Source organism: Somniosus microcephalus, chromosome 2, assembly GCF_052327205.1.
Source record: "Somniosus microcephalus isolate GS21.2 chromosome 2, FLI_Smic_1.0, whole genome shotgun sequence".
NCBI lineage: Eukaryota > Metazoa > Chordata > Chondrichthyes > Squaliformes > Somniosidae > Somniosus > Somniosus microcephalus.
In genome coordinates this window covers 273,722,436-273,739,887 of record NC_140988.1, presented here as the reverse complement: position 1 = coordinate 273,739,887, position 17,452 = coordinate 273,722,436, and the positions used below count along the sequence as shown (strand labels likewise).

The 17,452-nt window shown below is 45.6% G+C and overlaps 1 protein-coding gene across 1 annotated transcript in view; it reads left to right on the top strand.

The window, feature by feature from the left end:
* LOC147123410 (sodium channel protein PaFPC1-like) overlaps window positions 1-16,288 on the top strand; it is a 57,272-nt gene extending 40,984 nt beyond the window's left edge. The window contains 2 exon segments of the mRNA XM_085972510.1: window positions 685-802; window positions 15,874-16,288. Coding sequence (XP_085828636.1) covers window positions 685-802; window positions 15,874-16,274 — 519 coding nt within the window. The 3' untranslated portion in view covers window positions 16,275-16,288.
* The last annotated feature ends 1,164 nt before the right edge of the window (window positions 16,289-17,452 follow it).

Genomic DNA, 17,452 nt, shown 5'->3' with positions numbered 1-17,452 from the left:
GCTGCAGATCAGGCATCAAGTGAGCGTTGTACACTCACTGACGTCACAATCTTGTTGATTTAAATCCCTCCAGCGATCGAATTTACTGGCAGTACTGCTGGCCCTTGCAAAATGGCGCCTACCGCGGGATCTGCCACCAGCTGATGGAAGAGTGCCAGCCGCCGTTTTTTCAACATTTCATGGCGTTACCGGGTGACGCAAACTGCCCAAATTTTTAGCCCAATGAACTTACCACAAGGGGAAAGCAGTTAAAAACCTATCCCATCATTCCATGTTGCAGCTCCAATGCATTAGACTGACATCAGCATCATTGTTTATAAATGCAGGCTTCAATTATTATGTTGGATGTTCAATTGTCGTTTAATTAAATTTTTAGAACCAACAGAGTTTTGAATTTACATGCGAGTTAGATTTTCATCTTCAGCACTCCCAGTGCAGAGCTTTGCATGCTGGGGCGCATATCATCATGGGTGAGGTGGGGGAGGAATACATGCCCAAATTCTGCTATGTGCCCCTGGCTTGCAAAACTCCATGCTGAGAGCACTGAAAACAAAACTTTAACAAACCACGACTTGCCCATTTTGATGCTGGTTATGCACTATGTTATTACTGGTATTGATTACCAATAAGTATATTTATGCCTTTTATAAACATAATCATGTTTGTTGAATTATTCTTTTCTAGCACGGAAAAGCCAGTAAACTTAATCCAAGAGAAAGGTTTCGTCAATGTGGAAAAAAGCTGGCTCGGGGTTACTCTATGGAATCTGTACTATCATGGGCAACAGAAATTTCACAGCTCAGTGAGTTCACTTCAGTATATTTGTAAATCAATTGGTTCTTAATTAGTATTGGCATTTGTACGATTTGTGCTGCTAAGCATAGAAGTACTTTCCCCCCTTATCCCATCTACCTACAACCCTTAAGTTGGCCTCTATATTGGAAATACTTAAGTTTGGGATAAACAATGTTGGAAGTTGCTGAAATTGAAATAAGAGCTTTATTGTTGATCACAAAACTGGAGAAAACATTTCACTCCATGACTAAATGGAATGTAGAAACATATTTTAACTTGAAAATACATTTCACATGTCAGTGTAAAACAGACACTGCAGGCATTAGCACTGGTTTTAGCAATGGCCACTTACTGTGTCTACATTTCACTCTGAAATCAAGCTTTTTAAGTACTGCTCAGTCAGAAGGTTAGAATGACAGCAAGCTGCTAAATACTTTCATGAACATCAGGGGCAACAATGAAATGACCTTGCCTTTGAATTTAGGGGTGGTAGCCTAGTAGTTATGGTACTGGATTAGGAAACTCAAATTCCATCATCACAAGTTGTTAAATTGAAATCAATAAATCTTGCAGTTTGTGGGTTGACACCAGAAAATATGTCCATCAAAAGCTGCCAGAGTATTGTAAAAATGTAAGAAGTCACACAACACCAGGTTATAGTCCAACAGTTTTATTTGAAATCACAAGCTTTCGGAGCGCTGCTCCTTCATCAGGTGAAGTGGAGAGATGCCTATAGACACAGATTATATAGTCAGAGAATAATGCCAGATGATTACAGGTAATCTTTCTAACTGCCATTTATCACACCTCGTCAGAGAGGTAATCACAGCAATCAAAGGTGTGAATGGTGTCCAAACAGGTCAGTCAGGAAAACATTACATCAAAGAACAATGAGGTGGGGTCACAAGAGGTCAAGTGTTGCAGATGCTGGGATCTGTATGAAAAACAAAAAACAGACAAAAAAACATTTTCTTTGCTGGAAATCACAGCAGGTCCGGCCGCATCTGTGTAGAGAGAACAAGCCAACGACGACTCGAGGCTGGATGAGCCTACATCAGCTGGGGTTACATGCAGCGTGACATGAACCCAAGATCCTGGTTGAGGCCGTCCTCATGAGTGCGGAACTTGGCTATCAGTTTCTGCTCTACGATTTTGCGTTGTCGTGTGTCTCGAAGGCCGCCTTGGAGAATGCTTACCCGAAGATCGGAGGCTGAATGTCCTTGACTGCTGAAGTGTTCCCCGACTGGGAGGGAACACCCCTGCCTGGCGATTGTTGCGCGGTGTCCGTTCATCCGTTGTCGCAGTGTCTGCATGGTTTCGCCGATGTATCATGCTCCAGGGCATCCTTTCCTGCAACGTATGAGGTAGACAACGTTGGCCGAGTCACATGAGTATGTACCATGTACCTGGTGGGTGGTGTCCTCATGCGTGATGATGGTATCTATGTTGATGATCTGGCATGTCTTGCAGAGGTTGCCGTGGCAGGGTTGTGTGGTGTCGTGGTCGCTGTTCTCCTGAAAGCTGAGTAATTTGCTGCGAACGATGGTCTGTTTGAGGTTAGGCAGCTGTTTGAAGGCGAGTAGTGGAGGCGTGGGGATGGCCTTAGCGATAACATCAACAAGTTCCATCCCACCATCAAACTCACCATGGACTACTCCTCAGAATCGGTTTCATTCTTGGACACATGAATCTCCATCAAAGACGGACACCTCAGCACTTCACTCTACCGCAAGCCCACGGACAACCTCAGGATGCTCCACTTCTCCAGCTTCCAACCTAACCACGTTTTTAATTGGTGGTAGTAAATTAATTTAAATTAAGTAAAGGGAAGGTCATGCCAGGTGAGCCCAGCCCCGTGATATGCTCCTCTTGCTCTATGTGGGAATTCAGGGACCCCGGTGCCCCTGATGACCACGTGTGCCAGAGATGCATCCATCTGCAGCTACTAGCAGACCGCATTGAGGCACTGGAGCTGCGGGTGGATGGGTTGTTGAGCATTCACGATGCTGAGAGGGTCATGGGTTGGTCACACTGCAGGGAAGGGCTGCACAGGAAGACAGGAAATGGGTGACCACCAGGCGGAGCAATAGAAGCAGGCAGGTAGTGCAGGAGACCCCTGTGACCATTCCCCTCTCAAACAAGTATACCGCTTTGGATACTGTTGGGGGGGATGACTCACCAGGGGAAGGCAGCAGCAGCCAACTTGCTGGCACTGGGGGTGCTCCTGCTGCCCAGGAAGGGGGGGAAAAGAGTGGGAGAGCAATAGTGGTAGGGGATTCTATAGTAAGGGGAACAGATAGGCGTTTCTGTGGCCGTAGACGTGAATCCAGGATGGTTTGTTGCCTCCCTGGTGCCAGGGTCAAGGATATCACTGAGCGGCTGCAGGGCATTCTGGAGGGGGAGGGTGAACAGCCAGAGGTCGTGGTCCACATTGGTACCAACGACATAGGTAAAAAGAGGGATGAGGTCCTGCAGCAAGAATTTAAGGAGCTAGGTGAAGGATTAAAGAGCAGGACCTCAAAGGTTGTAATCTCTGGATTACTCCCCATGCCACGTGCTAGTGGGTATAGGAATAGGAAGATAGAACAGATGAATGCGTGGCTAAAGGGATGGTGCAAGGGGGGAGGGCTTTAGTTTCCTGGATCACTGGGTCTGCTTCTGGGAAAGGTGGGACTTGTACAAGTCGGACGGTTTACACCTGAACCAGATGGGAACCAATATCCTTGCGGGGAGGTTTGCTAGCACTGCTGGGGGGGGTTTAAACTAACTTGGCAGGGGGATGGGGTACAGAGTGGAGCTATAGTAGGGGGTGATTTACAGCCACATACAGAGGAAAAAACAAGTCAGCTGGGAAGGCAGAGCAAATATGTGAAGGCAAAAGGGAATATGGCAGGGCTGGAAGGCATTTATTTTAATGCAAGGAGTCTTGCAAATAAGGTGGATGAACTGAAGTTGTTGTTGAACACATGGGAGTACGATATTGTTGCTATCACGGAGACATGGTTGAGGGAGGGTCAGGACTGGCAGCTCAATATTCCGGGGTATAGAATCTTCAGGCGAGACAGAGGGGGGTGTAAAAGGGGAGGGGGTGTTGCAATATTAATTAAGGAGTCAATTACTGCTGTAAGGAGGGACGATATATTAGCGGGTTCCTCTAATGAGGCCATATGGGTAGAACTTAAAAACAAAAAGGGGGCAAGCACTTTGCTGGGAGTGTACTATAGGCCCCCTAACAGTCAGGGGGAGATAGAGGAACAGATATGTAGGCAAATCTCAGAGAAGTGCGAAAATAATAGGGTAATAATAGTGGGGGATTTCAACTTCCCCAATATAAATTGGGATAGTCAGAGTGTGAAAGGCTTAGAGGGTGCAGAATTCTTAAAGTGCATCCAGGAGAGCTTTTTGAGCCAACATGTAGAAAGTCCTACAAGAGAGGGGGCGGTACTGGACCTAATTCTGGGGAATGTAGCCGGGCAAGTGGTGGAAGTATCAGTAGGAGAGCATTTTGGCGACAGTGACCATAATTCGGTGAGATTTAAGGTGGTCATGGAAAAAGACAAAGACGGCCCGGAAATAAGGGTTCTAAATTGGGGGAAGGCCGATTTTAATATGATAAGGCAGGATCTGGCCAAAGTGGACTGGGAGCAGCTACTTATAGGAAAATCCACATCAAAACAGTGGGAGACTTTCAGAAGGGAAATAGAGAGAGTACAGCGCCAACATGTTCCTGTAAAGGTCAAGGGTGGGACCAACAAGCAAAGGGAACCTTGGATGACAAGGGATATACAAAAATGCATTAGAAATAAAAGGGGGGCTTTTGGCAGTTACAAAAGACTAAAGACGGAAGAAGCCCTAGAGGAGTATAAAAAGTGCAGGGGCATACTTAAAAAAGAAATTAGGAGGGCGAGGAGGGGCCATGAAATAACACTGGCGAGCAAAATAAAGGAAAATCCTAAGATGTTTTATAAGTATATTAAGGGCAAGAGGATAACCAGGGAAAGGGTAGGGCCCATTAGGGACCAAAGTGGCAATCTGTGTGTAGAGCCAGATGATGTAGGCGGGGTTTTAAATGAATTTTTTGCATCTGTGTTCACTATGGAGAAAGACGATGCAGACATAGAAATCGGGCAAGGGGACTGTGACATACTTGAACATATTAGCATCGAGAGGGAGGAGGTGCTAGCGGTTTTAGCAGGCCAAAAAGTGGATAAATCCCCAGGCCCGGACGAGATGTATCCCAGGCTGCTGTGGGAGGCAAAGGAGGAGATTGCAGGGGCTCTGACACAAATTTTCAGAACCTCTCTGGCCACAGGGGATGTACCAGAGGACTGGAGAACAGCTAATGTAGTACCATTATACAAGAAGGGTAGCAGGGATAAACCAGGGAATTACAGGCCAGTGAGCCTAACCTCTGTGGTAGGGAAATTATTGGAAAAAATTCTGAGGGACAAAATTAGTCTCCACTTGGAGAGGCAAGGATTAATCGGGGATAGTCAGCATGGCTTTGTCAAGGGTAAATCATGTCTGACAAATCTGATTGAATTTTTCGAGGGGGTGACTAGGGGGGTGGATGAGGGAAATGCTGTGGATGTGGTTTACATGGACTTCAGTAAAGCCTTTGACAAAGTCCCGCATAGGAGACTGGTCAAGAAGGTAAGAGCCCATGGGATCCAGGGTGCCTTGGCGCGTTGGATCCTAAACTGGCTGAGTGGCAGGAGGCAGAGGATGATGGTCGAAGGTTGCTTTTGTGACTGGAAGCCTGTGTCCAGTGGGGTACCTCAGGGATCGGTGCTGGGTCCCTTGTTGTTTGTGATCTACATAAATGATTTGGATGAGAATGTAAAAGGTATGATCAGCAAGTTCGCAGATGACACGAAAATTGGTGGGGTGGTCAATTGCGAGGAGGAAAGCCTCAGGCTACAGGACGATATAAACGGGTTGGTCAGATGGGCGGAAAAGTGGCAAATGGAATTTAACCCTGAAAAGTGCGAGGTGATGCATTTTGGACGGACAAATAAGGCAAGGGAATACACAATGAGTGGTAGGACCCTAGGAAGTACAGAGGGTCAGAGGGACCTTGGTGTACATGTACATAGATCCCTGAAGGCAGCGGAACAGGTAGATAAGGTGGTTAAAAAGGCATATGGGATACTTGCCTTCATTAGCCGAGGCATAGAATATAAGAGCAGGGAGGTTATGATGGAGCTGTACAAAACGCTGGTGAGGCCACAGCTGGAGTACTGTGTGCAGTTCTGGTCGCCTCACTATAGGAAGGATGTGATTGCTTTGGAGAGGGTGCAGAGAAGATTCACCAGGATGTTACCTGGGATGGAGCGCCTCAGCTATGAAGAAAGACTAAACAGGCTGGGGTTGTTTTCCTTGGAGCAAAGAAGGCTGAGGGGGGACCTGATTGAGGTATACAAAATGATGAGGGGCATAGATAGGGTAGACAAAGAGGAACTTTTCCCCTTAGTAGGGGGGTCAATAACAAGGGGGCATAGATTCAGGGTAAGGGGCAGGAGATTTAGAGGGGATTTGAGGAGGAACTTTTTCACCCAGAGGGTGGTTGGAATGTGGAACTCAATGCCCAAAAGGGTGGTAGAGGCAGGAACCCTCACAACATTCAAGAAGCATTTGGATGAGCACTTGGGATGCCAATGCATACAAGGCTATGGACCAAATGCTGGAAAATGGGATTAGACTGGACAGGGATGGATGGGCGGCGCAGACACGATGGGCCGAAGGGCCTCTTTCTGTGCTGTAAAACTCTATGACTATGACTCTAAGAAGCCATCCCCTATGGACAAGCCCTGCAAATACACAGGATCTGCTCAGATGAGGAGGAACGCGATGGACACCTACAGACGCTGAAAGACGCCCTCGTAAGAATGGGATATGACGCTTGACTCGTCGATCGACAGTTCCGACGGGCCACAGCGAAAAATCGCATAGACCTCCTCAGAAGACAAACATGGGACACAACTAACAGAGTACCCTTCATCGTCCAGTACTTCCCCGGAGCGGAGAAACTACGCCATGTTCTTCACAGCCTTCAACATGTCATCGATGACGATGAACACCTCGCTAAGGCCATCCCCACGCCTCCACTATTCGCTCTCAAACAGCCGCCTAAGCTCAAACAGACCATCGTTCGCAGCAAATTACCCAGCTTTCAGGAGAACAGCAACCACAACACCACAAAACCCTGCCACGGCAACCTCTGCAAGACATGCCAGATCATCAACACAGATACTATCATCACACGTGAGGACACCACCCACCAGGTACATGGTACATACTCATGTGACTCGGCCACCGTTGTCTACCTCATATGTTGCATGAAAGGATGCCCCGGAGCATGGTACATTGGCGAGACCATGCAGACACTGCAACAACGAGACACATGACAACGCAAAATCGTAGAGCAGAAACTGATAGCCAAGTTCCGCACTCATGAGGACGGCCTCAACCGGGGTCTTGGGTTCATGTCACGCTACATGTAACCCAACCTGATGTAGGCTCATCCAGACTCGAGTCGTCGTTGGCTTGTTCTCTCTACACAGATGCGGCCGGACCTGCTGTGATTTCCAGCAAAGAAAATGTTTTTTGTCTGTTTTTTGTTTTTCATACAGACCCCAGCATCTGCAACATTTTACCCCTTGTGAGCCCACCTCATTGTTCTTTGATGTAATGTTTTCCTGACTGACCTGTTTGGACACCATTCACACCTTTGATTGCTGTGATTATCTTTCTGCCGAGGTGTGATAAATGGCAGTTAGAAAGATTACCTGTAATCATCTGGCATTATTCTCTGACTATATAAGCTGTGTCTATAGGCATTTCTCCACTTCACCTGATGAAGGAGCAGCGCTCCGAAAGCTTGTGATTTCAAATAAAACTGTTGGACTATAACCTGGTGTTGTGTGACTTCTTACATTTGTCCACCCCAGTCCAACACCAGGATCTCCACACCAAGAGTATTGTAAAATATCAACTGGTTCACTAATGTCCTCCTGGTCTACATATAACTCTAGTCTCGCCCTACATGGTCAGCTCTTGATGCTCTCTGAAGTGCCTAGCAAACCACCCAGTTATAAACAGTCGCTATTAGGGCAACCAGGGATGGGAAATAAATGTGGCCTTGCCAGCATTGCCCAAATCCTGCAAACTTTAAAAAAAGGCCACATTTCTTAACCTAAATTTATCTTGAAGACACTTGAAGAGATGTAAAAACCAGCTGGCCTAGCTGTTGTAAGTCAGGCTGTTTGTCCAGTTATACAATCAACAACAGCAACAGAAGTTGTTGTCTAAGTTATTGTTTCCATGTGACAGATTATCTTCTCATTTAAGGGCAGACCCATAAGTTACTCTGTCATGACCAACAAACAGAACTTAACAAAACTATATACCATCAATTCATGATCATGTACATCAGGACTGTCAATCAATTTCCCCTTTATCCAATCCATACATCCCAACTAAACAGACAGATTGCTGTATTGACAAGAGCAAAAGACTAATTTAACTAAATGAGTCTTCAGTATCAGTATCAGTAAAGCTCTAGTATGGTCTGTAATCAGGGGTAAGGTAGTGTAGTGGTTATGTTATGGGATTAGAAATCCAGCGGTCTGGAGTAATAATCCATATTTGAACTTGCATTCAAATCCTACCATAGCAGCTTGGAAATTTGAATTCAGTTTTAAAAATGAGGGAATAAAACATAAAAAAATGTTGGTATCAATAGAGTCATAGAGTCATAGAGTTATACAGCACGGATAGAGGCCCTTCGGCCCATCGTGTCCGCGCCGGCCATCAAGCCCTGTCTAAGCTAATCCCATATTCCAGCATTTGGTCCGTAGCCTTGTATGCTATGGCATTTCAAGTGCTCATCCAAATGCTTCTTAAATGTTGTGAGGGTCCCTGCCTCCACAACCCTTTCAGGCAGTGAGTTCCAGACTCCAACCACCCTCTAGGTGAAAAAGTTCTTTCTCAAATCCCCGCTAAACCTCCCGCCCTTTACCTTGAATCTATGCCCCCTAGTTATTGACCCCTCTACTAAGGGAAAAAGCTCCTCAGCATCCATCCTATCTATGCCCCTCATAATTTTGTACACCTCAATCATGTCCCCCCTCAGCCTCCTCTGCTCCAAGGAAAACAAACCCAATCTGCCCAGTCTCTCTTCATAGCTGAAGCGCTCCAGCCCTGGTAACATCCTGGTGAACCTCCTCTGCACCCTCTCCAACGCGATCACATCCTTCCTGTAGTGTGGCGACCAGAACTGCACACAGTATTCCAGCTGTGGCCTAACCAGTGTTTTATACAGCTCCATCATAACCTCCTTGCTCTTATATTCAATGCCTCGGCTAATGAAGGCAAGTATCCCATATGCCTTTTTTACCACCTTATCCACCTGTTCCGCCGCCTTCAGGGATCTGTGTACTTGCACACTCAGATCCCTCTGACCCTCCGTCTTGCCTAGGGTCTTACCATTCATTGTGTATTCCCTTGCCTTGTTAGTCCCCCCAAAGTGCATCACCTCGCACTTTTCCGGGTTAAATTCCATTTGCCACTGTTCCGCCCATCTGACCAACCCATCTATATCGTCCTGCAGACTGAGGCTACCCTCCTCGCTATTTACCACCCTACCAATTTTTGTATCATCTGCGAACTTACTGATCATACCTTTTACATTCATATCCAAGTCATTAATGTAGACCACAAACAGCAAGGGACCCAGCACCGATCCCTGTGGTACCCCACTGGCCACAGGCTTCCAGTCACAAAAACAACCTTCGACCATCACCCTCTGCCTTCTGCTGTTGTCGGATTGACTTAAAAACCCAACTGGTTTACTAATGCCCTGTAGGGAAGGAAACTGGCCGAGTTTGGCCTATATGTCACTGCAGCCCCACGCCAAAATGGTTAACTCATAACATGAGAGGACCCGTTCCTAAGGCTGTTTGGGTGAGAGTGGGAGATCACAGACATGCTCTCCCAGACTTCTATAGTCTCATTTTTTGGGTCAGGTGACCTGGCAGGGAGCTGCCAGCCTCTGATTCCTGGACAGCCCACCTTTTCTGTTGATGGCCTGAGATAAGTTTCCAGGCTTCAAGATTCATTTTAAACAGAGGGGGAATAGAGACTCAACAATCACACATGATCTTCGTGAAGCGGAGTTGGGGAATGTGGGGCTGGTTGCAAACAACAGACCAGCTACATTATGTTGTACGATAGCAAAATACTGCAGATGCTAGAAATCCGAAATAACAACAGAAAATGCTGGAAAAACTCAGCAGGCCAGGCAACATCCGTGGAGAGAAAATAGAGTCAACGTTTCGGGTGAACTCTCTGTCAAGACTAAAGAAGCACAGGAAATGAAATAGATTAAGAGGCCAGGCTGGGCGAGAACAAAAGAGAAGTGAAGAGACATTAAGAGGTATTCAAAACGAGACGAGATGGTGATAGGACTAGTGGAGACAAAAGACGGCTCTAGATTAGGTGTGAAATGTGCTGGCAGAATGGGAGACAGCTGCCATGTGGGAGAGAGAAAAAAAAAGAAAGGGGGGGGCGAAAGGGCCAAAACAAAGGTGTGGATAAAAAATATAAGTAAAAATGTAATGGGGGCTGATGTTATGATCTGAAATTGTTGAACTCGATATTGAGTCCGGAAGGCTGTAAAGTGCCTAATCAAAAGATGAGGTGCTGTTCCTCGAGTTTACGGTGAGCTTCTGTGGAACAATGCAAGAGGCCGAGGACGGTGAGGTCCGAGTGGGAATGGGGCGGTGAATTAAAATGACAGGCGACCGGAAGCTCGGGGTCACCCTTACGGACTGAACAGAGGTGTTCCGCAAAGCGGTCACCCAATCTGCGTTTGGTCTCCCCAATGTAGAGGAGACCACATCGTAAGCAGCGAATACAGTATACTAGATTGCAAGAAGTACAAGTAAATCGTTGTTTCACCTGGTTTTACATTATGCTGTGCACAGTTTTCCCCACTGCCCTGTGCAAGGTGGCAGTCGCTCAAAGATCCTGCCATCACTAATTGTGGTTCTGATGAAAGGTCATTGACCTGAAATGTTAATTCTGTTTCTCTCTCTACAGATGCTGCCTGACCTGCTGAGTATTTCCAGAATTTTCTGTTTTTATAGCATTAATTGTGGATCCATTTGGACATTTGATTTTGAGTTCTCTACGCTATACCTGGGCTCCCCAGACAATTCAGTGGGCAAATCATACAGGCCGAATAAATGTGTAAATTTGCTGCCTGGTATGTTGCTGAGGCGTTTAGAAAAGGAAGGTCCCAGGTTTAATCCCTGGCATTTGCTGAGTTAGTTGATTGTGGTGGTGGAACACTGAAAATGGCGCAATTATTTCCAGGGCTAGGGAGGGAAAAAAAAATCAACCATGGTTCCCCTCCTTTATCATTCAGTGGTCCCTCCTGACAAGTGTGAATGCCAGATGAGGACAAGAACTGACCTGGCTGTGTTGTCCTGATGGTCAACTAGCCTACGCACATGGTTAGGGTCTAGTCATACACATGGAAAATGGCCACTTGAACAAAGTACTCTAAGGCAACTTACACCTGTGAAACAGTTCCCAAGCATAAATCAATTGGAAAAAGTAAGAAAACCGTGTGTATACTTATACGTTTCTGATAAATATACATCAAATTTGGGTTTTTTTAACAAGCACATTTATTACTGGGAGTTAAAGCCCAGTTGCTAATATCTGTGGCCTAAAACTCACTCTGAGAGGGTAAAAGGATACATAGAAGATAGGAGCAGGAGTAGGCCATTCGGCCCTTCGAGCCTGCTCCGCCACTCAATGAGATCATGGCTGATCATCCAAATTCAGTACCCTGACCCTGCCTTCTCCCCATATCCCTTGATCCCTTTAGCCTTAAGAAATATAGCCAACTCTTTCTTGAATATATTTAATGAACTGGCCTCCACCGCCCTCTGTGGTAGTGAATTCCACAGGTTCACCACTCTCTGGGTGAAGAAATTCCTCCTCATTTCAGTCCTAAATGGCTTACCCCTTATCCTTAGACTATGACCCCTGGTTCTGGACTCCCCGGCCATCAGAAACATCCTTCCTGCATCTAGTCTGTCCAGGCCTGACAGAATTTTATAGGTTTCGATGAGATCCCCTCTCAATCTTCTAAACTCCAATGAGTATAAGCCCAATCGACACAATCTCTCCTCATACGTCATTCCTGCCATCCCAGGTATCAGCCTGGTGAATCTTCGCTGCACTCCCTCCATGGCAAGAACGTCCTTCCTCAGGTAAGGCGACCAAAACTGCACACAATACTCAAGGTGCGGCCTCACCAAGGCCCTGTACAACTGTAGCAAGACATCCTTGTTCCTGTACTCGAACCCTCTTGCTACAAAGGCCAACATACCATTTGCTTTCTTAACCGCCTGCTGCACCTGCATGCTTACCTTCAGCGACTGGTGCACAATAACACCCAGGTCTCTTTGCACTTCCCCTTCTCCCAATCTATTGCCATTCAAATAATAATCTGCCTTCCTGTTTTTGCCACCAAAGTGGATAACCTCACATTTATCCACATTATAGTGCATTTGCCATGTTTCTGCCCAATCACCCAACCTGTCCAAATCGTACTGGAGTTTCACGACATTCTCCTCACAGCTTACCCTCCCACCCAGCTTTGTGTCAGCTGCAAATTTGGAGATATTACATCCAATTCCGTCGTCCAGATCATTAATATATATTGTGAACAGCTGGGGTCCTAGGACCGATCCTTGCGGTACCCCACTAGTCACTGCCTGCCACTCGGAAAACGACCCATTTATTCCAACTCTTTGCTTTCTGTCCGCCAACCAGTTCTCTATCCAAGTCAATACCTTGCCCCCAATCCCATGTGCCTTAATTTTGCACGCTAATCTCTTATGTGGGACCTTATCGAAAGCCTTCTGAAAGTCCAAATACACCACATCCACTGGTTCTCCCTTATCTATTTTACCAGTTACATCCTCAAAAAATTCCAGTAGATTAGTCAAGCATGATTTACCTTTTGTAAATCCATGTTGACTTTGTCCGATCCTGTCACTGCTTTCCAAGTGCTCTGTTATTACATATTTTATAATGGACTCTAGCATTTTCCCCACTACCGATGTCAGGCTTACCGGTCTATAATTCCCCGCTTTTTCTCTACCACCTTTTTTGAATAGTGGGGTAACATTAGCTACCCTCCAATCCATGGGTACCGTTCCAGAGTCTATAGAGTTCTGGAAGATGACCAGCAATGCATCTGCTATCTCTAGGGCCACTTCCTTAAGTACCCTGGGATGTAGACCATCAGGCCCTGGGGATTTATCGGCCTTCAGTCCCATCAATTTTCCTAACACCATTTCCCTACAAATATTGATTTCTTTCAGTTCCTCCCTTTCATCAGACCCTATGTTCCCCGGCATCTCTGGGAGGTTATTTGTGTCCTCCTTTGTGAAGACAGAACCAAAGTATGTATTTAGTTGGTCTGCCATTTCCTTCTTTCCTATTATAAATTCCCCTGATTTTGACTGCAAGGGACCTACGCTTGACTTCACCAATCTTTTTCTCTTCACATATCTATAAAAGCTTTTACAGTCAGTTTTTATGTTCCCTGCAAGCTTACTCTCATATTCTATTTTCCCCTTCTTAATTAATCCCTTTGTCCTCCTTTGTTGACTCCTAAACTGCTCCCAATCCTCAGGATTATTGCTTTTTCTGGCCAATTTATATGTCCTCTCCTTGGATCTTATGCTATCCCTAATTTCCCTTGTTAGCCATGGTTGAGTCACCTTTTTTGTTTTATTTTTATGCCAAACTGGGATGAACAAATTCTGTAGCTCATCCATTCGGTGTTTGAATGTTTGCCATTGCCTATCCACCGTCAGCCCTTTGAGTGCCATTCCCCAATCAATCCTACCCAACTTGCTCCTCAGACCATCGTAGTTTCCTTTATTTAAATTGAGGACCCTTGTCTCTGAGTCAACTACTTCATTCTCCATCTTAATGAAGAATTCGATCATATTATGATCGCTCCGACACAAGGGGCCTCGTACAACAAGATTGCTAATTAATCCTTTTTCGTTACATAATACCCAGTCTAAGATGGCCTGATCTCTGGTTGGTTCCTCGACATATTGGTCCAGAAAACCATCCCGTAAACACTCCAGGAATTCCTCCTCCACAGTATTGTTACTAATTTGGTTGGCCCAATCTACATGTAGATTAAAGTCACCCATGATGACTACTGTGCCCTTATTGCACGCTTCTTTAATTTCCCTTTTAATGCCATCCCCAACCTCCGCCTTACTGTTTGGAGGTCTATATACCACTCCCACTAATGTTTTTTTCCCCTTAGTATTTCTCAATTCTACCCATACAGATTCCACATCATCAGAGCTAATATCCTTCATTACAATTGTATTAATCCCTTCTTTAACCAGTAATGCTACCCCACCTCCCTTTCCTTTTTGCCTATCTTTCCTGAATATCGAATACCCCTGGATGTTGAGTTCCCAGTCTTGGCCATCCTTGAGCCACGTTTCCATAATCCCAACCAAATCATATTCGTTTACCTCTATTTGTGCAGCCAATTCATCCACCTTATTACAAATGCTCCTCGCATTAAGACACAAAGCCTTCAGGCTTGTTTTTTTAACGCTCTTAGACCTATTAGAATTATTATTTACTGTGGCCACATTTGATTTAAACCGTTGATTTCTCTGACTGCCACTTTTGTTTTTCTCCTTCCTATCTTTTGCTTTTTATCCTGTTTCCCTTTCCTCTGTCTCCCTGCTCAGGTTCCCAACCCCCTGCCATTTTAGTTTAAACCCCCCTGAACAGTGCTAGGAAACCTCCCCGCAAGGATATTTGTCCCGCTCTGGTTCAGGTGCAACCCGTCCGGCTCATGGGCCAATTGGAAATGTCACCCTTGTGGAATAAGGAGTGAACTTCGATTGTGGTTGAGGCAAATATATTTGGTCAAACAGAGTTACAATCTGATGTGCGAGTGCTGAGCAGCAACAATAAGTTCTTAAAAAGTGGAAGATTTTTCAATTCTCAACACTTGCATCTCTCGTCTTGGTGAACAGAAAAGTCACCTAGAAGAAATAAATTGCTTGTTATGTTTTAAAAGCTGATGGTATAGACAGAATACAAAGTAAGTAACTGGACTACAATTTTTATTCTAGTGAGGACAATCTATTTTATTTCAAATGTTAGCTAAAAATGGGGACTTTAAAAAAAAAAAACTGATGTTCCTGGTCCCCTCTACACTGGCGCAGGACAGCTGCAACACATCCACAATGCACTATTTCCTATCTTGGGCTATTAACATCGAATCCCAGCACAGGTCTGACCAAGGCAGAGCCTAGCACCAGCAAAGGGAAAAGGAAATGGAAATGCAACCGGAGACTTCAAGACCTAACAATCACCCGGGAGGGTTGGAAACCATTGAAAAGACAATTTGCCTGTTCAATCTTTGGGCTGCCCCAAGGACCCATTGCCTGGTTTCTTTGGTCACCTCTCCACTGGAGCACACTATGGGCCAATGTGAAGGAAAATGAGACTGAATTCCAGGAATACTTCTTCCCATCTCATTTACATCTCTGTGATGGGCCTGCAACTGTTGGTGGCAGGGGCCTGTGAAAGGGCCTCGACCCCCTTTTTCTTAACCGGAAACAAGCAATCCCTAGGGGTAAAGACCAGGAGAATCAGCCTCATTGTTTTAACAAGACCTAATGCAGAGCAAAAGCAAAATATTGCAGATGTTGGAAATCTGAAATAAGAACAGAAAATGCTGGAAACACTCAGCAGGTCAGGCAGCATCTGTGGAGAGGGAAACAGACCATGTTTGATGACTTTTCATCAAGCAATGCAAGTTCACCTTGATGAAATTAAGATGCTGTATTCAAATAGGTCAATACTGTTGGTCATATATATTTTTGCCTTAATTTAAATGAATACTGCACATGAGTATAAACCTGCTTACTTAATAATATTGATTCTGAGTGCTAGGCAAGTGCTAATGTTTTCACTTTCTAATATTTTATGCTTTTCCTGCAGATGAAGCGGAAGAAACTGAAGAACAAAAGAACTCAAAATGTTATTCCTTCAAAAAAAGATTGAGGCAAAAGTTTTGTTCTTGGACCTGTTGCCCAAGATTTCTAAGACTGCAGGATTTTCTACTGATAATTGTTTCACACCCGATTTTTGAAGGGGTGATTACTATCTGCATCCTAATAAATACTCTTTTGCTGTCGATAGACTACCATCAGGCACCGTACTCTCATGCCCTAGAAAATGGGAACACTGTAAGTATTGTGTAAGATAAGTATATAATAAACACAAGGTATGTTATTTATCCACAATATTCAGTGAAATTAAACTTGATAGCCACAAAAATCCATAGCCCTTCTGGCGTACTCCTGCTTCAGCAGAAGTGTGCCAGAACAGTCAGAAACTAGGCCAGGACCCGGATACACAGAATCCAGGATGGGCTGTTGGGGATGGAGTCTCTGCTCATCCCAAACATAGCCTCCATCATAAGGGTGTGAAGACTTCCTATTTCAGGAGTTCCTGCATCCTGGACCTTCAGTGAGATCCAAGATATGGTTAGTGGAGATACACCTGATCAGACCTATTGTACCTACACTCTGGGGGGGTAGAAGTGGGGCCCACCTCGGGATCCAGGCCGAGATTGGGACCTGAAACCCCGATGGATAAAAAGGGGCTGAAATTTTTTTAACTACGGACCCCTTACAAAATGGCCACTGGGGCAGCTGTAAATGATTTCTGCACGGGAACAAAATTCCCCCAGCCCAGGCATATCCTCTGCACTTTCCAGCATCTTTAGAATGGCAGATGCCCGAGATGCGCCTCTAGAGGCAGGCAATTGGGAGACAACCGAGGGAAATACCCCCTGACCCTGAAAAATCTGCCGGGGTCATCGGCAATAATTTCCTGGAGAAGTTTCCCAGTATTTACACTGAGATGAGCCCAAATTCACATTTTCAAGCCCAATATTTTTTCAGTTCAAATCCCATGGTGCAATGGGGGCGATTTTTAACTTCTGCTCAAAACGGGCGTGAAGTTGGTGGAGTGACCGTGCCGACCACCCTAAGCCAACATTAGCAGGCCCGAACCATTTTCAGGTTCAGGCCTCATCAGCATCATTTTGGCAAGCTGCCGTGTGCTCAATGAACACGAGCGGGCAGCTCACTACGGCGGGTGACGGGAAATCTTGTGACTTCATGGGCAAGCTGAGCCAGAAGTAAGTAGTAAAAGTAGGGAGGCACATTGCGGAGGGGTGGTACCCAATGACCAGCAAAGGGCCACTATCTTTGTGGATCCAGGAAAAGCATTCTTGCTCCTCCTAACCCTAGAGAAATTCCCCCCAAAACATTCCTGGCCTCTCCAGGAGCAGCCGGCAGCGGGTCCCTTGAAAGATTGTTGGTTAGGCCATTGAAAAGCTGGTAACATAGAAACATAGAAGATAGGAGCAGGAGTAGGCCATTTGGCCCCTCGAGCCTGCTCCGCCATTCAATGCGATCATGGCTGATCATCCAAATTCAGTACGCTGTCCCTGCCTTCTCCCCATACCCCTTGATCCCTTTAGCCTTAAGAAATATATCTAACTCCTTGA